We start from the raw sequence: 22244 nt of genomic DNA, 5'->3' as shown, positions 1-22244 counted from the left end.
AGGACAACAATGGGCGACACGGAACGCGCGCTGGGTGCCTCCCCTCCCCCGCTCCGTTCGGGGCCCCCCCTTCCCTCTGCCGTGGCGGTGACTCTTTCCGAAGCGTTTGCGGGCGCCTGCCGTTGACGCAGCCGTTTGCTCCCGTCAAGGTCAACTGCGCGGCAACGCATGCGCGTCGCGATGCGCGCGCTAATTGGCGCGCTAGCCGAGCGCAGCCGAGCGGCACCCGGCGAGTGGAGACGAAACGCTGCGTTCACGGAGCGTCTTTTATTCTTCTCTTCACATTCACAGCACTTTGTGGCTCTTTCAGGCTCGTTCGTCCCTTTCTTCCGGCCGTATCATACCGCGTCGCGTCGCGTTGCACCTTTTACAACCTTCTGCACTGTGAAATGTGAATGGACCGAGCATGCGTTCGCGACTTGGAACTCTTGGAAGCGCGAGAGAGAAGGAATGAGAAGGAATAGAGACTGCGGAATCTGCAGATGGAAAGAACGAATTTTTCTTTAGCTTCGCGGACAACTCCGATATTGCGCGAAACATTGAATCTTTTCCTTTCAACTACACTTTCTGCACCTGTGGTTGCCTTTTTTAATCGAACACGCGACTATTTCGATAAGTTTATTCAGTTGAATAATAATTGAACTTTGCGCACTTTCTTTCAAATAGCTATTTAATTACATTTCTTTGTATTAATAGCTGTTGTTAAATGATTAAGATTTAGTAGTTGTAATTAGAAGATTCGTTAATAGATGACGCTACTTTTCCATTATTTGTGACCATGAAGAAGAAAACTTATATATTTTTCATGACAAAATTATTTCTATTCGATAATTTACACTCTATTTTATTTTTTTATTTGTACCTGTCGGAATTGATCGCCGAATCAAACGTCAATATACGTCAATGTCGAGTGGTTGATGTTGAATATTTCGAACAGCCCAAACAGCGAACGATATCCATTTAGAATATTCAGATACAAACGTCCAGTAGACATCACCGATGTCTGCTGGACGTTTTAGGTATCTAATGGATGTCGCTGCTGTTTGAATTAATTGATATTTTTGTTACCTTCAACATTATAATTTTTTTATCTTAATTGGCCAGTTGCGAACATTTATATGAAATTTTTATTGTTTTCAATACTATTTATATCGAGCCAACTCTATTTATATCGAATATATAGATTATGCAAATATGTACTTTTAGACTTATTTATTTCAATTTTATGTAAAACTGCTTCAAAGACAATAGAAATTTAACTTTATTAAAAGTATTCGCAATTGCTAAATTTAATTTATTTGTAGAGTAGATATTATATAATGTTGAGATAAAATATTATGCGAAAAGCCAAATTTAATTGTAATTATTTTTCGAGAGACGATCAAGTCTTTTATTCAAAACGAACCTGAAATTTTTTTACTGATAATTATAATTTTTTGTGGTGTTGAGAAAAAAATATCCAATCTTTCAATGTATTTTTACGTTAATTTTTTCATATTTTCTAATCTTAATTATATAATAGTAGTAATTAGTCGCGTAATTGCAGTAAAATTAGTTGAACTAAAAAAATTTGATTACTGCCATTTGACTTTTGAGGCGTAATTGTGTCACGCTGCTAAACGTGTTATTTTTGTCGCGAAGGCAATGACACTACTTCTTCTCTTCAGCCAATGTTACTTCTAAAAGGTGCAGTTATTTTGATCGTGTACGGTTCATTTTTTTTTTAAATATTTTCTCGTTAAAAGTGATATAAATCTTTAAAAATCGAAATATTTATTCATATGTATATTATAAATTGTCTAGCTTATAAATTGTCTGGTTGCTCATTCTGAGATATATTAAACTAGCGCGAAAAACATGCACTTATAAATAGATATTCTGATGCTCGACGCGATGCAATCGGATGAGACGTACTTTTTGAGTCACCCGTTATTTCGAGAAGTAACTTTTTGTTCTGGCATATGTCGTCAAGGTGGAAAAAAATATCTCTGAACATTATTTTTATACAAGATTGCGTCTACAATATATAATTAGATTAAATTAGATTCTAGAAACTTTTTCCGAACTTAAAATATCAACTCAATTAAATAAATAACAGATATTTTTTTCTTTAAGAAACATCTTTCTGAAACAGAAAAACTGGAAAAAAATAGTTTAATAAATTTTAGCTAATTTAACAATTAATTTCTATTTGTTTGTAATTTATATGTCTCGTAATGAATAGGTTAGATCTAAATTAACAAAAAGTTGATTTAGACTGATTGTTATTCGGATGGAAATTTTTTAGATATATTAACATCCAAATTATTCTATTAGGTGTTGGAATTAATTCGTAGCGTTTTACAAGTGATGGGAAGTACTTTCATTAATGTATTTTTTAATGCTCATGTGAAATAAATAACATTCTTTCATTAAAAAACGCTACGAATTAATTCCAACACCTAATATAATAAATTCCAAATATTTCCAATATCTAAATAATAGGATAATTCAGCGAATTAATAATGATTGTAAATATAATATTAAAAACTCTCATTTGTTTTACAATCATAATTTTTAAATATTTATATAGTCATAATATCTAAACATTCGGCATTCTTTATCTCTTTATTTCTCACATTATTGCTTTTGCTTTGAGCACATAATGAGTAGAAATAATAATAAAGCAGTAGAAACAAGTGACAATGAAGCATGCGTGAATTTTATAATTGTTCGACTATAATTTCATATTTTTACTATCATGAAGCGAAAATATACATCGAGTGCACTCGCTCCAATATTTTTTATTCTACAACAGTCACAGTCGTATATAAAGCTCTCATATTCTGAATATTCTTTTACACGTATTTATTCTCGTTTCTTGTTCAAGTTTTCGATATTTGACGCGAAGGTACAGTCAAAAATAGAAAGCTCATGTCTTCAAAATAAGACATTATGTGTATACAGGCAAAAAAATTCAATTTTTATCTGTTCCTTCTTATTTAGTCTTATTTAGTAAATTAGGACATATCTCATGGTATATCGATATATCGCATGTATTGTAACAGTGCGTGAGTTAATTATAAATATTTAAATATTACATTGAAGAAATACTAATATTTCATACGGTATTCATTCCTATCACATTATTTTTAGCAATATTTGAAGTTTTATGGGACAATTTATACAGTAGAAATATAATATATTTTATGTCGAATGTGTGTTATAAAAAATATTTCTTTTGAATTAAATATAACATAATAAATTTTAAATAAGTTAACAAAATATATAAATATTTACGTAGATAAGTTAGCTATCCGAGTAGAAATTTGGTCAGAACATGCCTTGTGTATGGTTCTTGATTAATTATGAATAAGGCATGCCAAATCAGTATCTTTATAGGATTTTTTTATTTTACTCTCAAAATTGATTTTGAAAAACAATTAGGCATGCCTGATGGCCTAATACAGTATCAGTCAGGACCTTCTCCTTAGAATTTGTTAAGTTTGTCCTTAAAATTTTATAGTCTCAGTTGTAATGATAAAGTAAGAATCAGAACCTTTTTGAATTTTTTTTTAACATAAATTTTGAAGATGTCACTCTGTCATGCTTTAAAAGATCCATATGACAATTTTTCTCAATTTTCTCTAATATGTGTTATTATATGTTATATTATATAAGTTATTATATATTATTATTTTAACCAGTTAACTGTAATCTTGTAACATCCATAAATTGGATGAATATAAAAAAATCTTAGTTTTAAATAAATAATAAATATTAAAAATATGAAATTGATATAGTTTGATCGTACAAAGCACTCTGCCTGAGTAGTATTATACTTCATCGTACACTTAGAGTTCAATTTGATTGAATTAACTCTCTTGTTTCGATATGGGTAAACAAATCCTTGATTGATGCAATTTACTTTTCTACCAAAAATAAGTAAATATATGTTAGAAAATTTTAGGATATAAAATATAAAATTCATATCAATTTAACTTTAAAATGTACTTATCGAAACAAATAAAAATGAATACCTTTTTTTAATTAAAAATGCTAATAGAGAAAGTATATTGTGGAAAATTAATTTTAGCCTCAATCAGAGATTAAAGCAGAATATTTTGCGAATATCTGTGACGCTAGTAAAATAATCGAGAATTTTAATAGAAACGTTCACCGAGGTGTACGGAAAGTCCGATGTGAAATGCACTTGTTGAATCTAGTATTTTTTTTTCAATTGGCCGTATCTGTTATCATTGTTAAATACAATATTTTTGTCGCAATTTTGTCGCAAACGTGTTTAACGAAGAGATTCATATCTCATGTTTTACAATTTACATGTTGTAACTGTTTGTAATAAGAAGTGTCTGAAAAATGAATTGTTTCGATATTTGTCTCGCATTGTCTCGATATTTGTTCTTTTATTTAAAAAATTTAATTAACGTCATTCACACATTCGAGAGAATATGAAAGTACATATAATACTTTACTTTGAATTATACGAGTCATTTATTTCTAAGAATAAATCTTCATCATTGACTTTCCTCTTTCTAAAATGACATCGATCGTAAATCATGATGAGTCATTATCTCTGGTCTGATTTTCGTCTTGATTCTCTGGGGAATACGTCCACGCGGATATACCGCTGGCAAACGTTTGCTTATGTCTTCCGGTAGCTGTTTCCATAACATATAAATAATAGTATCGATGGCGTTCGAGCATCAGATGATATTATGAAGCTTCGCTGTTCTTACGTTATAATAGGATGCAGTCACCGATTGACTGCAAATTTAGATACAAATTTAATTTACATATTCAATTTTTAGAAATGTAAGTGCTTCCTAATTATTATGCATAGATTTGTATAAAAGCCATGCAATTTTGAATTTTCTAATGTTCAATTATTATAGTTAATTATTATAGTTAAAATTTTACATAAAATTTATCTTTAAATCTTCTTTTAATATTTTTTAAATATCTACTAAAATATCCTCCATTTAATCCATTAATGCGACGACTGAATCTATAAATTCATAACAACTCTGTAAAATACAAAATTTCTTATGTAAAAATAATCACTTTGTGTGATATTGAATAACTGAAAAATTCAACATATTCTCTTTCACGATACACATTTTCAATATAAAAGCGATTTAGATTTACGACAAAATAATGTAAAAAAATGTTTTCATTATTGCTGCTTATATAATTGCATATTATATAAATACACTGCAAATATAATTTTAAATAGAAATTTATTTTGAACTTTAATACGAATTATATACGCGATTAACCTATAAGTATGTAGGAGTATAGTTTACAAATGTGTACATTCTTTAAATATTTTTCATATTACTGAACATATAAAATTATAAAAAGAATTTTGTTATGACTTGTAGAAATAGATTTGAAAAAGTAATTCTGGAAATCAAATTGAATTAACATTTGATTGAATTCTAAAATTAACTTTAAATTCAAATAAAATTAAATTGGATGTTCGTGTATTGTGTAAATTTTATAAATTATATCAGATATATCACAATTAATAATTTTCTAGATTTGATATCTTTCAAATTATAAAAAATTAGTTATAAAGTAAGAAATAATGCAATTTACTTGGTTAATGAATGGAATATATAAAAATAGGCAAATGTAAAAATCGTTATATAATATATTCTTATTTTTATGCTAAAATTTTACGACAATCATAATTGTCAATAATTGTGTAAATTAATAATTAACAATTATGTAAGATAGTATTCTCGCTTTAAGTATATTTTTTAGGAATTTTTTTTTATAAAGTATAAAAGAGCTAAATATAATTTTTTTTAAACTTGATACGTATTTTTGACATTTTAATGTTCTTTACAAATTTTTTTCAAACAAAATATTGTTGTGGTAATTATTTGCAAATCTGTATAAGCATGTAAAAAAATATGCCTCACAAAATATGCCATTAAAATGTATGTTGTGTGTGTGTGTGTGTGTGTGTGTGTGTGTGTGTGTGTGTGTGTGTGTGCGCGCGCGCGCGCACAGAAATTATCTGAAATAAAAAATTAAAAAAAATTTTAATTAATATAAATATAAATCTCGTCCTTTGATATTTAAGTAATATTTAAATATCAAAGAATAAATATACCAAGTTTCAAGTTTATAATTTTTATATTTGTCTACAAAAGATTCCTAAAAAAAGGATATAAAAACGATACTGAAAGCAAGAATACTTCCTTAAAATAGAATAATTTAATTAATTTTTCTCTGTTATTTTTTCGTCTATAATTTTTGTTAATTATTCTTCTAAATATACAGGATCACTCTTTTTTATGCAAAAATACTTTTCACATATTCCAGGAATGTTTTTCAATTACGTTAAATAAATATGCAAGAACAATGTCAACCATATTTAATTAAAATTTTAACTGTAAAAAAATAAAAAGAATATTTTCTTCATATTCAAGTAAAATATTAATCAGCACTGAAATGCTTGTAAAGTTGGAGCGAAAAGCTAGTTGAAGTATAGAAAGCCAGTCGAAATCGATACGGCGGTAAGTACATGTGAAATATCGTTCATAGGACACGGAAGTATCTTTTTCTCTGTTACAAAAAGATACAATTAAATGTCGTATCGCGAATTCTACTTATTAAGCACAATATTTTTACATTTGCATTCACAAACTTTCCTAATGGTTAACAATATGGTTAATAATTATTATAATGGTTAATAATTATTTAAACTTGAAACTGTATCTTATTTACATACTTAATTATTTTTAAATCATATCAATTTCAAAGACACTGAATTTGGAAAAAAGAAAATTTTTTCATTGTCTTTAAGAAAGAGACTTTAAAAATATCAATCTTTCTGAAATATGGATTAATTTTAAAATAAATAAATAAATGCGATGAAAGAAATAAAGGAAAGAAAAGGGCAGATAAGAGGAGGGTAAAAAAAATTAATCACGGTTAATCCTTACAGAAATCGAATCTAATTTAACTGGTCAATTTTCTACTACTAAAAATTATTTATTTTGAATGTTAAAAGCATTAAATAATAATATTTTTAATATTCAAAATAAATAATTAATAAATCACTAACTTCTAGTATCAAATTTCTGTAAGATAGCGTTTTATTTTTATGAGTTTTTTATGTAACTAATACGGCCCTGCAGCCGGTAGCGCCGGTTTCAAAGCAACCAAAGTTCCGGCGTCGAATGTGTTTCTCAGTTAGCGTCGCGACGCCGTCGTCGGAGGTACGCTGGAGACATTTATAACAGCCCCTGGCGACAGTATTTTATTTTCATTTTGTCCTAAAGAAAGTCAGATAAGAGCGCATAATTAAACGAATATTGCTTATAATTCTTAATTTGATTTAAATTAATTTTTAATAATAATTGAGAAAGAATGAAAAGGTGCATTGCATATTATCTTAAACTATATCTTGGTAAAAAAACTAAAATCTAACAGCACCATAAGGATCCACATATAAGAAAGTGTGTTAAAAAAACGATTTCGGAAACTTTAAGAGTTTTGTACATATATAATTAGCGCGTTTCGGAATGATAATTCTTTCACGCATTATTGACTCGCTGTCGTATCGTTTGTGAATCAGATAATCCGTCGAAATAACAGAATAAATCGAACGTTTGACCCGTTTTTCTCAACGGAGGAAGAATAAGAGACTATCCTCTTTCAAATGCTGTGGGAAAGGATAACGCGAGTGATTTTTCCTACTTTTCTTCTGATCGGCGTCAAATGACGAACGAAGACGCGGAATGTCGAAGGAAATCGAAAAGGACATGCGTTGAGGAAATAGTTTCCCTCGTCGAAAGAAAATACGAGCTTTCCTCAGTAATTTTCATCTTTCGCGTGTGAGTGACTCAATTACACAAGGGGGATGAGTGTCGTAGTCTTAAATCATAAAGCAGAATTAATTGTAAGCATATAAAAGCAAGGAATAAATACAGCTAAATAGAATATAAATTAAAATAATTAAAAAGAAGTAAAATAAATATAAAATAACGTGATGAAAACGAAATAAAATTAACAGTGTGTGAAAATTTATGCAAATTGTGCAAGGTGTATTTTTTTAAAAGCTTTCACGAAGAAAATTCTCGCGTTAATATTTAAGAGAAAAGTGATCAATGAGAAAATATGATCAATGTGCAGTTTCGCGATTAATGCAATTTTCTGCAGACAGTGGCTGAATAAGAAGTACCGGATGGATTAAATTAAAGTGAAAAGAGATAAAATAAGAGGTAGTATCAATTTGCATCGTTAGAGGAAGAGACCGAGTTTATTTGCTCGCTGCGACTGAGACAGGTGATAAATCGACGGCAATAAAAAGATGAAAGATCATGCAATACTTCTTTTTATTATGTTTCTTTTATAATGAATCTAATATTTCGTATGTTTGTTCCATTAGCATAATTGCCGTTTATATCGGATTAAGATCACGGATGACTCGGCGACGAATCGGATTATCACGCTTTTCTTTTGCATTGTCTGCACGTATAATTGTACACGATTATCTTATTTACACAGGAATTTTTCATAAAATTCTTAAACATATTATTTATATTATATATCAAATTGAGAAATTATATAGTTTGTAATTTTGATTTGTAATATTACAAATCAAAATTAGAGTCAGAATTAATACTTGATAAAATATCTCTTTGAATCTCTCTTAAAATCATTTAAACTTTTAGATAGCTTTGCATAGAAATTACATAATTTTCGTATAAATATATAATAAATATTTGTACATATTGACATAACTAAAAGCTGAAAAGTTGAAAATTTAGTTAAAAGTTAATTAAATATTACTCCAATAATACCCCACAAAGTTTTACGCAGCGAAATAATGTACAGTTTAGTGATAAAGATCTCTTACGTCAATGTTTAATGTTTTAAATATTTAGATGTTTCCAATATCATTGTAGAACTTTTCAATCGTATTTATTCAGATGACATACTTCACATTAAATATCTGTTTTGTGCATTAAACAAAATTGCATCGTGATTGTCACTAAATGCGATTGTGCAATTGCGTGAAATATAATTCTCTTTCACTGTCCGACACGTTAAGTGCACTTTATGTATTACGATCTCATATGTCTATTATTAGAATTCATCCTATCATTAGAATACGGCCATTGACCTACAATGTTATGTAATAATAATAATAAGAAGAAGAAGAATAATTTAGATAGAAACAGGATTTAGATTACAAGAGCGCAAGTTTGCGAAATCACTAAGAACACGGTCAAGATCATTTGAGCGCCTATGATTGGCACGATTCTTTATACCGTCATCATTGGCATTGATTAATTGGCACTGAAATTGATACTATTTATCTTTGAGAGATTGGACTATTAATACATTATATCTTTGAAAGAGTGTTCTTGGAATAATTAACATATTTAATTTAATATTTTTTTAATGCTCAATTTAATATTAAAACATTTTAATTCTGTTGAAACCAAGTTGAAATGTTTTAATTATATTACATTTATATATATATATATATATATAGATCTTGTAATATTAAATTATTTCAAGTTTATGCTCTTTGTAAAGTGATTTCGTTAATATTTCAAGCAGAAAATAAGACTTATTCGATAGAAATTTATTAAAGCGCTGCGGTTAATACTTTTGGTTAATTCGTTCCCCGATAGGTGAATATCTTCTTATTGCAATGTTTTAAATTGCAATAAGCAGTTACTTGGTTAAGAATTATAATTTTTTACAGTGTGAGATGTAGCGATATATTAATGGCTCTTCGTGATCATTTAAGAAGCCGCGAATGACCTCTTTCGCAAATTTTGCGGAGAGATAGGTTGCTTTTCAAGATAAATCTCTTCCACAGAGTCCCGCTCTAGGAGCTTGCCAACATTCTTCTGTCTGTCCGTCTATTTATACTTACGTTCAAATAAAAGTCATAGATCTGTGGAAAATAGCAGACGCGACAAAAAGTAGCTAAAATGACACCAGTACGCCATTACGTCCAACGAGTTTATAGTAGTGCGAACTGTGCGTAAATGTTGAGTGATTTGTCGTAAACATTCGAGGATCTTTGATTCTCGTATATCGTACGTAAGCGCAGAATCGATTGTCGTCACGTTGAATACTCTAACCAGTGACTATAATCGTATTTCTTGTAGAAAGAGGTGCTTCGTCGGAGGAATTTAAAGTCGGAGGAATTTGGAGTCGGAAGAATGCGTTCCTTAGGGAATTGCTCTTCAAAAGTATCGAACGATAATTTCTCCTTGTGATTCCCTGTAGAATCTGAACGATTAAAGGAGGAAACGATCGCGGAAAATCATCGTATTTGAAACGCGAGTAAGGTACTAAGAGCACGTTTCGTTTAAGTGTTTACCAGTTTTGTACCTCGTGACAGTTGTCGCAAAATCGACTACAAACATGTCGAATTCACCGCGAATGCGAAAGATGCCACCCAGGCCAAAGATCTTACTTCCAGTTCCCGGACAATACTATCCGCATCCGCCGACGGCGACCGGTATGAGTTACGTGTCGACGCCGTACGGACAAACACCAGTACCTATGACTCCGGTTGCCGGTCAGCCGCAGATTTTTTACTCTAATCGGGCCAGTGAGTTCGTCTATACACAATTTAAGGGGATCAAGGATCTAACAAAATCTGGTCTTAGTGTGGGCGAGAAGAGCGCCTTTTGGCTTTATGAGAAGGTAAGTGGGACGGAATCAAGTAAACATGATAATTAATAAAAATATCATAATTAATAGTAACCAATGTTATAATTTCATATTCAACAAAAATATAAATGTAATATAACGCATGTGTAACATATAGTTACTTGGTTGAGTTTAGTGAAATTATATTAGGTGTTGGAATTAATTCGTAGCGTTTTTTAATGAAAGAATGTTATTTATTTCACATGAGCATTAAAAAATACATTAATGAAAGTACTTCCCATCACTTGTAAAACGCTACGAATTAATTCCAACACCTAATAATATTAATGTTAAGTTTGTTCGCTTCGCATGTTCTAAGATACTTTACAATATGCTCCAATATGTATGTTCCGACATGTTTCACAATACCATATACTTCAATATACATGTTCCAATATGTACTTAGCTGCTGACTCCAACACGCTCATTGATAGGAGCATGTTGGAGCATTCGACGCGAACAGATCTCCTATATTACTATAAGTGTCATGCAGTACTTAAGTACCTACAAGTACAGATATTCTAGAGAAAATGTACCGAAGTACAGGAGTACAAGTCTAGAAAAATAAATATATATATATTTAGATACTGTACCGAGATGTTTTTTTTTTTGGAAATCGATTATGTAATTTTTTTCTTAATGCGGAAACGTAAAAAGTGAAAAATTTTATGTATATATTGGGTCATCTAAACAGTATCCGCGGTACTTTGTCACTAGATATATGGCCATCAACACACATCTAGTGACAAAAAACCGCGGATACTTTTTAGATGACCCAATATATATATATACCATACACACATAAAACAAAAAATTTTTACTTTTCACATTTCCATTCTAGAGAAAATATTATATGATCCCCTAATACTTATATTTATATCTAGGTATAATTTCTTTTGTATATCAGTACCTACATTTGGGTAAATACTTTAGTTATGGTAGTTACAGTATAATTTAGGTAGGTATTTTAATTATTTTTTGAACAATTAAAATTCTTTGTACTAAATGCATGTTCAACAGATAGAGTTCGGTAAAAATGTATTATATTTCATATAGATTTTTTTTAAATTGAATTATCTAATTGTACAAACAATTTTTATGAAATATAATATATTTTATATTAATAAATAATTTTATATTAAAAAATAAAAGTATCTGTGTCGAGATACATTTAAGATATATTGTATTTAAAACATCTGTATCTAGACACATTTTATTTTTATAATATCTGCACCCCTATACCTCGATATATTTTTTTAGAATATATTTTACCTGTACTATGCACTGAGAAGTGTTTTGAAATGTTGTTATAGTTAAGCGTGAGCAGACAGCGCAAAGATCTGTTATATTAAAGATCTTTTAGTCCGATTTCCGACAGAATCGAAAATTTTCGTACGCTCGTAGCTTTTCTCGGAAGTAGTATGTATACTTGCCCAGGAAATATTTACCAAAAATTGTGTCGTTTGGAATCGGTATAGGTATAGATTACCGTTATAAAGCGTTTACTAGTAAGGATACTATATGATGTTTTAAATCATTTCATCCTTGGCAAACAACATGCTTGTAATAATTGAAAATGTTATATAGTGCCCTTGCTAGTAAACGCTCTATAATAGTCATCTTTAAGTGCTATACGCTGTCTTTAAGTGCTAGCGCGTAGGCGCCTCTCTCTCATATACCTGTAGGCGCACACTGATCATACACAAGATATATGAAGATTTACAGTTTAAACGCCCATTCCAAACGGCAATTTTTGGTAGGGAGGTTTCCTGGGCAAGAATATACTACATAATATCAATGCATAATAACAAACATTATTTTGAGCATTAAAAAAGGGAACATTAAAAAAGAGAAATAGACAATCACGTTAAAGTAAGATTATTCATGTACACTGTTAAGCACCATTATTATTGAATCTCTAATTTGATATTATGTGAAGTAAATTATTAAGAAGAAAATAAAATATCTTATTAATTATTAGATTTACGGTTAATATATTTTTATTCATCAAAATTGGTATTATTTCAAATTTTATTTATCGATAAAATGTGTTTTATAAAAAAATTGTTATATAAGAAATTTGCATGGTTTCGAGCATATCATGTAGTACATTTTTAAAATATATTTTTTCAATTTTTTAAATATATTTTTGTATGTATGAAGTATTGGAGATTTGAAAGTTGATATTGTTTTTTAGATGAAACATTGTAAAAACAACTCTTCCAAAGATTTTATAAATGAAAAAATTTTTGTAAATAAGCGAAGAGTTTTTTAAATAAAATATCATATTTTTAAAATAAAGAAAATATTTTTTAAATTAAAATAAGTATTTTTCTTATTAAAATACGAAAAAGTGTCGACTTCTGGTTAAAAATATTTAATCTGTCTCTTAATCTCTAACACATTAATCTGGCTCTAAATAATAGTTAACAAGATATTTTATTTTATTTCTGGAAAATTTGCTTCATGTAACTTGATCTTGACAGTTTTATTGGAAATATATCATGCACTAAACGTCTAAATATACATAAATATAATCCCAACATGATGATTATTCTATGCATTACGTGTGAGAATCAAAGAAAGCATTGCAAACATAATTGATCGATCAATAATGGTGGAGAATTCCTATGAATTCCTGCCGTATTTTAAATTTAATTTCTGTTCACATTAAATAAATATATTAAAAAATGCTATAAATCATTAACAATATCAAAGTATATAAAGTAAAGAATTCTTGAGATTTGCATTAGATCAGAAATAATTTACAGTACTGTTTTTTTGTTATAATTACTAGATTTACTAGATTAAGATAGTTTTTTAGTAAAGTGTCAAAAATTTGGAATGTCTCATCAGGGCCCATTCAAAATTACAAATAATTTAGATAAAATATCTGCATAATTTAGATAAAATAAAATAGATTTTAGATAATATTAAAAATCCGTATATCTTAATAAAATAATATGGAATATGTGATAGTAAATCAAGAGCTGCATTCTTCATTGAACGAAAAAAAGATGAGATTATGGTTATTTTTCGAGGTTAAATTTATATGCAAATTTATGTACGTGAATATCTGTCTAGAATGGCTGATGATCTGTCACTTTTTGTGATCATTAAAATCGTAATTTTTGAAATTATTATAATCTCATTTTTGAGAAAAATCTATGGTAAGATTTGTGTGCACTTAGTCAAAAAAGCATCTGTGAGTCATTAAGTAAGTTATGAAAAGTTATATTTTCAATTTTTTTCTTTCTTATTTCATCATTAACTTATCGTAGAATTTTGCATACATCAATTTCGGTATTTTGATTTCATTATATAAAAAAATTAGACATTTCTATGGTAACTCGATTTACTAAAGAATCACTTTAAATATTGTAATATCAATATTGATAAAATTTTGAGCACCTACGTTAAAAAAGAGAAATAGACAATCGCGTTAAAGTAAGATTATTTGTATATACTGTTAAGCACCGTTATTTTGAATTTCCAATTTGTTATTATTATACATGAAGTAAATTATCAAGAAGAGAATAAAATATCTCATTAACTATTAGATTTAGGAATAATAGCCTTAAAATAAAAGATTAATACATTTTCACTCAAAATTGGTATTCTTTCAAATTTTAACATAATAAATTTAAAAATAAATATTATTAAAGAATTCAATAATTCGATGCATAGTTTAATGATTTTTTAAAATGATGATTATTTGAACTTTCATACTAATTAAAATGTGAAATTGCTTGTGAAAATTATTAAATATATTTTCTAACATTAATAATAGTTCAAATAAATTTTTTCATGGAAACGACTGCTTTTGCTGAGATTTTAAATGTACACAGCATAAATCAAAATGATTAGTTTTTGTATAAATAATGTTCATATTTAAATTTATAAATATATATTTTGTTAGAACTGTGCTGATAAAATTATACTGATTAAACATTATTCTATAGAATATTTAATTCATTTAATTTTGTATCCATTCTTTACAAAATAACGATTATTTACTTTTTGCAACTTTTATCATCTTATACATCAATAAATTTCTAACAATTAGTCAATTTTTAAACAATAATGAAATTCTCTAATGGTTAAACATCTAAAGACAAAAAATATACTGATATTAATTTATATAATATTGATACATTATAATTTTCATACATTAAATACAAATTTAAAAAATACATTAAAGTTTTGTGTCAGCTCTTATTGGCGTGATTATTTGATTAATGATTTGATCAGAACCTATAACTTATTATATTCTATAATATTGATTTGTTTAAGAATTGTTAATATGCATATATGGTAAAAAAATATCATTGACTTTAATTTAATCATATACTCGTAATTCATAACACATAAATCATATTTTGTTAATTCATTCAATAATTAAAAACTGATAATATAAATACTATGTGCAGGTCAGATCCTGGAGCAAGAGATGGTTCACGCATATTTTTTTATTCGTTGTTATACTTCTGTATAGCATCATTGGGGCGATAATTTTCGTAGCGGTTGAAGGATCGGTCGAAAAAGTTGCTGTTTCGAACATTCGGCAAAAAAGGTATGTTCGGAAATAAAAAGTTAAATTATCCAGAAAAGATATAAATAGATATCAAAAGCTTGTTACACATTTATTTGATATTATAATAAGATACTTGTTAATTGCTCTTTCATCTATTTAATATAAACTATCTAACACTGTAAAATATTATTAAGACAACCCTTAAAATTAAGATTTATGTTGATCACGAATTAGCAGAGCACTTTCACAAATTTTTTGGTCATTATAAATAAGATCTATTATTTATTTCTTCATTAAAAGTGTTTGTTGAATACGTTCCAAGGATGTGATGAATACGTATCGCGAAAAATCGTTGATTATTTCAGAAAAATGCGAGAGTAAATCAAGAAATCAAGCAAATCCTCTCATAAACAAAAAAAAAAAGAAAACGCTACGTATAATATGATTTTAACATATATTAATGATCTGTTAGTTAGCTCCCGCATGTAATTAAATGATTAATATACGTGGATCCTGATCTAATTCTTATCTGTTTGTGTAATATGCGAATTGATCAATGCGATACTGCGTTTTCAATACAAACTCATTGTCGATAATGTCAATTCTGGCCTCCACCTAGTCTTGCTAATGTTGCGCGTCGAGTATACAGCGCAACAATTGTTAATCATACTAACCGATATTGGATTTCACGATTGATCGTACAATATTGTTCGCTGAGTTGTTTTAATGCCACCTATTTTCGACTCTATTGTGCGATTTCTACATCCCTTACAATATTCATTTTTTAAAAGAGCAATATCGTTTTTAAAAGATGTTATATTTTCATTTCATTGTACATTTATTTCACATTAGCTATTCAATTGATGAAATGAATGATGAAATTAATACACTAATGAGTGAGTATTTTTTCTTTTTTACGACTTAATCTCTACAGAAATGGCCAATTTAATATATTAAAAAATAAAAATTAATTACTTATTTTAAGTATTAAAAGACACTGATGTTCAATATTTTTAGTAATTAATTTTCTTTCAATAATAAATTGGCTAATATCAAATTAGCCAGTATTATATTTCATTAAAAGTAGCTCGAAAAATAATTGCAATAATTGTTTTGTCTCTCTGAGAAATATACTATGCGAAAAATGTATTTTCTCCGTAAAAGATATTATAAACGTAATAGTAATTTTAAAGCTGCAGAATTTCCACATAAATATTGCTAAATATGATATTACGACACTCTTTTGCGTCTTCATCATGATGAAGATCACGAGCACGTCTCATGCTTTTCTTTGATTGTGATTTTCTTCGCGATTTTCTAGCGATCGATTGGCTTCAGGACAAAGACCGGTGAAGTTTTGACGGCTATTCTTATTCATATGAGATTAGTTTCGCATGTCAGGTGCGATAAGATAAGATGGATTAAATGCTCATTTATCGTACATTTATAGGCACATAGTATTTAGACTGATTGTGAGAACATTAAAGGTAATAAGATTGTCTAGATTATTCCTGCTTTATGAAGGTCGTTTCGATTATAGTTGGAAAAAATCACAGTCAGCATATAAATAAAGATAGCACATAAGTAAAGATGCTTTATATAATTGCGTGTCGGCAAAATATTGCACTATTAACAGGTGTATTCCTATTAGCCCAAATTTAATGTAATTCAAAGCGCTCGCACGATTATTTATTCGGAAATAGATTTCTTGATATTAATGATTATAACATGCGTATCTTTCTCCGGTATCTTCATTTGATTGATTAGAAGTTTCGTCTGAAATTAACTCTCGAAATCAAGGAGTGGCTGAGGATTTCGTTTCCTTCAGCTAATAGAATGTCATTATATAAGATTTGTAGAACTCTCTCTCTTTTATTAAGCTGACGCGCCTCATATTTGTGAAATATCAGTCTAATTTAGTACATATTGAGAGTATTTAATTAATGTCATCTTCGTGACTTTCCCCTGAATTCCTCCTCAAAGATTTACTCTGCCAACGAAAGTTTATTTTGATTCTAATGGAAAAAGTGCTGAATATTGGTAAAGTTTATGCCGTGGAGACATTTATTTCTTGAATTTTATAAAAATTGTGGAAGTGACACGTGTCACTAAGGGTTTCATCCACGATCTTATAAAGATTTTTGTATTCTATGAAATGTCTTAGTGAATTGGCTCAAGTTAGTCGCTTACATATAAAAGAAAAACTTGACATTTTTTCATAACTTATTTGTCATCATACGAATAAAAATAATAAATTTTCGCACATCGGCCAGTATTCATAGTCGATTTTTATTTTAAGACCATAATGTCTTAATCTAAATAATGTCTTAAGATGTTCATATAACCCTCCGATTGGCTTATGATAAGACTGTACTTAAGACTGTATTTAAGACAACCTAAATAAAAGAATCGACTATGAATCGGCCATCATGAATGTTTTCGATCGTAGAAATGATACGGTCGAGGCAATTCGTGGATTATGCGGAGACTCGGTGTTGGCATCAGATATGTCTCGTTGGAGAGGAGCAGCGGTGAGAGAGCTGATGCAGTACGAGAAAGATCTGTATGAGTACTTCAATCGGGAATTAAAAGACAAAGGCGAGGAAGTATGGACGTTTTGGAATGCTGTGTTCTACTGTGGCACCATTTATACGACCATAGGTGAGTACAATAGCCGCATTCGTTTCTTGCCACTTTTAACATCCCTGATTTTAGCAGAATTAAAGCAGCATCTACAATGAAATTTTAAGGCGTGAATTTGGAGCTTTAAATAAATTGTAAGAACTTAACCAATCACAGTCGAAAAAAAGAATAATCAACTATAATCGATTAATTTTTTTATTGCTTATAGCTTAAGTTTTATACCTTAAAATCTTATTATAGATGCCGTTTAACGCGACATAAAATTTTATAAAACATTTTAAAATTTATAAGTGTACACAAAAAAGAAAAAAAAATGATAATTGAAAATAATTAATTCAATAACCATATTAATAAAATAAATATTTTATTAAAACAAGAGCATATATATTTCATTAATATTGTTATTGAATTAAAAATATTATTTTCAATTAGATTACTATTAGCTAATTGCTATTAATACAACAATATTTTTTCCATGTGGTCCCTTATTTTAATTAATAAAACAATTCTGGTATTACATTTATATGCGATATCACTAATATTATTTCTCTATTAAAGAGAATTTATTTTTTTAAAATTAGAGAGAACACGTTTTTTAAAATATACTCAACACGTGAGAATGATTATTTTCTTTGGAAAGAAAGGTAGACAAAAAACGAATTGGTGCTATTTATGCGTATCTGGAAATAGAGCAATTTTCGTATGAGGCACATATTTTTTCGTCAAAAGTAGAAAAGCCAAGTATCTTAAGAGAAATTTAATTATTATGATAAAATGCTTGATTCTGACAAAACATTTTACGACGGTGTTTTAACTTGTACCATCCCCGCTCTCATAAAGTTCGTGGAAGTTATTTTTATTTATGTGGCTTGATGACATTTAGTTTATTTATCTTGCGCAGCTTTCTCCTCGAGCGAGAAATCAAAAGCCAGCGGAGGAATAAAGCAGCGGGATGACACGTATATGCGTTATAATGTATTATATATATAATCAATATGTTGCATACGCGACGTGATTTCAAACTCAATTCTTGCATATTGCTTTGCATATAGGTTTATGTAGGTTGTGTTTCTGGTAATACAGATGCATGTGGTGTGAATGCAGATCTCTGTAGAATAATAAATAGATTTATCCCTTGTAGGTATAAGAATAAATAAAATAATTGTTATAAAATAGAATTTTTATTAATTTTATTAATTGTGTTAATAAAAAGCTCTTCTTCTTGTGCAACAATATTTTATGAAAACCAAAAAAGGAATTAGTGATCTTATTTATGATTTGAAGAATCTTATCTTCTTATTTCGTCAGATATTCGATTATTAGCATATTATATTAAGAACTAAGTTTGAAACATATTAGGTGTTGGAATTAATTCGTAGCGTTTTTAAATGAAAGAATGTTATTTATTTCACATGAGCATTAAAAAATACATTAATGAAAGTACTTCCCATCACTTGTAAAACGCTACGAATTAATTCCAACACCTAATAATTGAAAACGAAAATAAGATGATAGTAATATTAAACTCACTCAATTACATTTTTATTACATCTGCAAATTTGAATTATTGAAATAAATTTATCAGTATTCATTTTTTTAAATACAAGTTATGTCATTTTGATTTTTTAAAAATTAATTAGTATTTTTCAATTAATAGGTTAAACGAGCTTTACAGATTCAAAATTAATAACGGTATCAGAATTACGTTACACATTTTAATGTCAGCTCCCAAAAGTTATATATGTAATGATCGATGTATTTTATAAATATTTACTATGTCATTAATTATTTTTCCATTTATAAATTATTTATTAAAAATTCAACATGCTATTCCAAAATATGATAAAATCACTTTCGCAGTTTTGTTTGTACAAAAAATTCACACTTTTTGTTTTACTGTGATACACGATGTACATACACGATGATCCAGTTTCCTAAGTGCTTTGTGTAATTTTTACGCTCTTGTGCGAAAATTGATACGTGCGTGTGGTCAATATATGACTCGCCAATATGTAATTCTGAGAAATTTTATTCGCTAATATATTGGCGTTTTGCGCATATAATATCTATCACTCTATTTGATACAGTATCGGCGATGATATTTCGTTAATAGTTTGATTTACGATTACAATGACATGAGAGATAATATAAAAAAGAAATTTACTGTAAAAAATAGATTTAAAATGAATAAAAAATAAAATGAAAAGAAAGATTCAGGAACTTCGTTATTGTTGCTTCTGCAGAATTATTTTCATACATTTATATAACTTTTCACACTGTGGAAAATATATTAGGTGTTGGAATTAATTCGTAGCGTTTTACAAGTGATGGGAAGTACTTTCATTAATGTATTTTTTAATGCTCATGTGAAATAAATAACATTCTTTCATTAAAAAACGCTACGAATTAATTCCAACACCTAATAATTTCCGAATTGTTTAAAAATCTAACTTATGATCTCGAACACAAGTGCAAAATAACTGCTAGGTTTCACGAGGAATCTCACAGATTATCTCGAAACATCGGTTTCTTCGTGTTTATTCAGACATATTCACACTATTTATACACGGACCGATTGCACGCTTGTACCTGCGTTAGATTATTTGGATTAAACGCTATGTGATACATGGACGACCAGATTAAAAGTTGAAAATAAAAAAATCAAATAAACTCTATGAAAAAAGAACTGATTCAAAATTTGTCGCAACATCTACGATCGTATGAGACATTGCAATGTTTCCACAAATGTATAATATGCGTTTACGTATATAAAGGTGTATATCCTATGCGTCTTTCTTGCTATCTCGGTTGTGAAAAACTTGGCGATTCGAACACTGCGCACATTCATGCGTTTTTTCTGTACGACTTTGTCGTGCCCACGCGTACTATTTCGAGTTCTGTCATTATATAATGGAAAAGAACTGAGTAAGATCGTAGGAGGACGTAGACGTGTATGTCATTTTTAAGTTCTTGACAGATGTAAAGTGCGAGAAATCTTCTGAAATCTTCTGATGTTATCTCGCTCGACTAAATTAAGCGCGCTTACTCAGTCGCAGTGTATTGTGATATCGAACGGAAAATGTCGCGCAAAATTACTATATCGAGATTTTTTGTGCAAGCCGATATCTGACTGGCAATTAAATGGAATCGTATGAACAAATGTTTGTACGATAATCATCGTTCTCTCTGGTAAACTTTAATTAAATCAGTGCGAAGAAGCGATGCCAAATATCCAAATTGGCAAATTTTCGAACTGACCGATATACGTTGATGCGTGTATGTATATAGATTTACTTACCATGACAAATTTTATTTATAATTGCATTTATTTATGACAATTTTTTTAAAATAAAAAGTGATAAATATTTTTTTTTAATAAATGAGAGAAATAGAGAGAATTTAATAATTAATAAGTTAATAACGTGAGAGTACATGAAAGAATTAATTTTCCTGCGAAATGACTTTGTCAATTTCAAATATATAAAATGAGACTTGAAAGAATCTATCAGTGAAAAATGTAAAAAAATCCATCAGAGCCTACATCAGCTGTTCGGATACACAGAAAATTCTTTATTTTCGTGTGACTGTAACAAAATAAATAAAATAAACGTTTCAACCCTTCGGATCTTTATCAATATAAAAAAAAAATATATATATATATAAATAGAAATTATATAAATAACACAAATTCCAAATGATGATTCCCGACAATTTAGTTCATTCTTCTTTATCCAAATGCCAAATTAGCTATGTAATAAATAGCCCAATGATTATCAAAAATATTAACTTATATGATAATATAAAAATTTACATAAAGTAAAACCGAAGTCATATACATTGCGTCACTAAGTAGAATTACATCGCTCATCAAATTTGTCAATTTCTATTATAAAAAATAAAAATGCATAATACATTTCAAGCTGCGTACAGACAATATGCAAATGCATGTTTTTCATCAAAACAATAATAAGTTCTTATCTAATTCATTCATGTTTCTATTTTGATTGCAGCGATGATAGTTATTAATATTGCACAACATTATTGCGATACTAATTTGAAGTAATGTTGATTATTTTGTTGTAACTTAGTAGATAAAAACACATTTCTGCGAATTATATTTTTGGTTCATAAATTATGTTCATTCACGAATTGTTAACGAGATGACAAGAAGTTCGCATATATCGAAGACTTTTTTACATTTAATCGAGACTTCTGTTATATATAAATAATTCAATTAATTTTTTATAAAAAAGTTTTTAATTATTATGATTTTAATATTATTTGAATGCAGTGTATAATTATCATTTTTATTTTTGTAAAGAATATTTGCATATTTGAGAGAGAGAGAGAGAGAGAGAGAGAGAGAGAGAGA

The 22244-nt window shown here is 28.6% G+C and overlaps 1 protein-coding gene across 1 annotated transcript; it reads left to right on the top strand.

The window, feature by feature from the left end:
* Nucleotides 1-160: 160 nt before the first annotated feature.
* LOC105152267 (uncharacterized) lies at nt 161-22220 on the top strand. Its single transcript, XM_087406545.1, has 5 exons — nt 161-8301; nt 10146-10689; nt 15126-15268; nt 17679-17890; nt 18774-22220. Exons 2-5 carry the CDS (start codon nt 10405-10407, stop codon nt 18860-18862), a joined length of 729 nt encoding a protein of 242 aa, XP_087262671.1. The 5' UTR covers nt 161-8301; nt 10146-10404; the 3' UTR covers nt 18863-22220.
* Nucleotides 22221-22244: the final 24 nt, after the last annotated feature.

The sequence above is a fragment of the Acromyrmex echinatior genome, chromosome 1, assembly GCF_024713525.1.
Source record: "Acromyrmex echinatior isolate Ae372 chromosome 1, ASM2471352v2, whole genome shotgun sequence".
NCBI lineage: Eukaryota > Metazoa > Arthropoda > Insecta > Hymenoptera > Formicidae > Acromyrmex > Acromyrmex echinatior.
The sequence above is the reverse complement of the archived record's forward strand: the minus strand, read 5'-3'. Positions and strand labels throughout refer to the sequence as shown.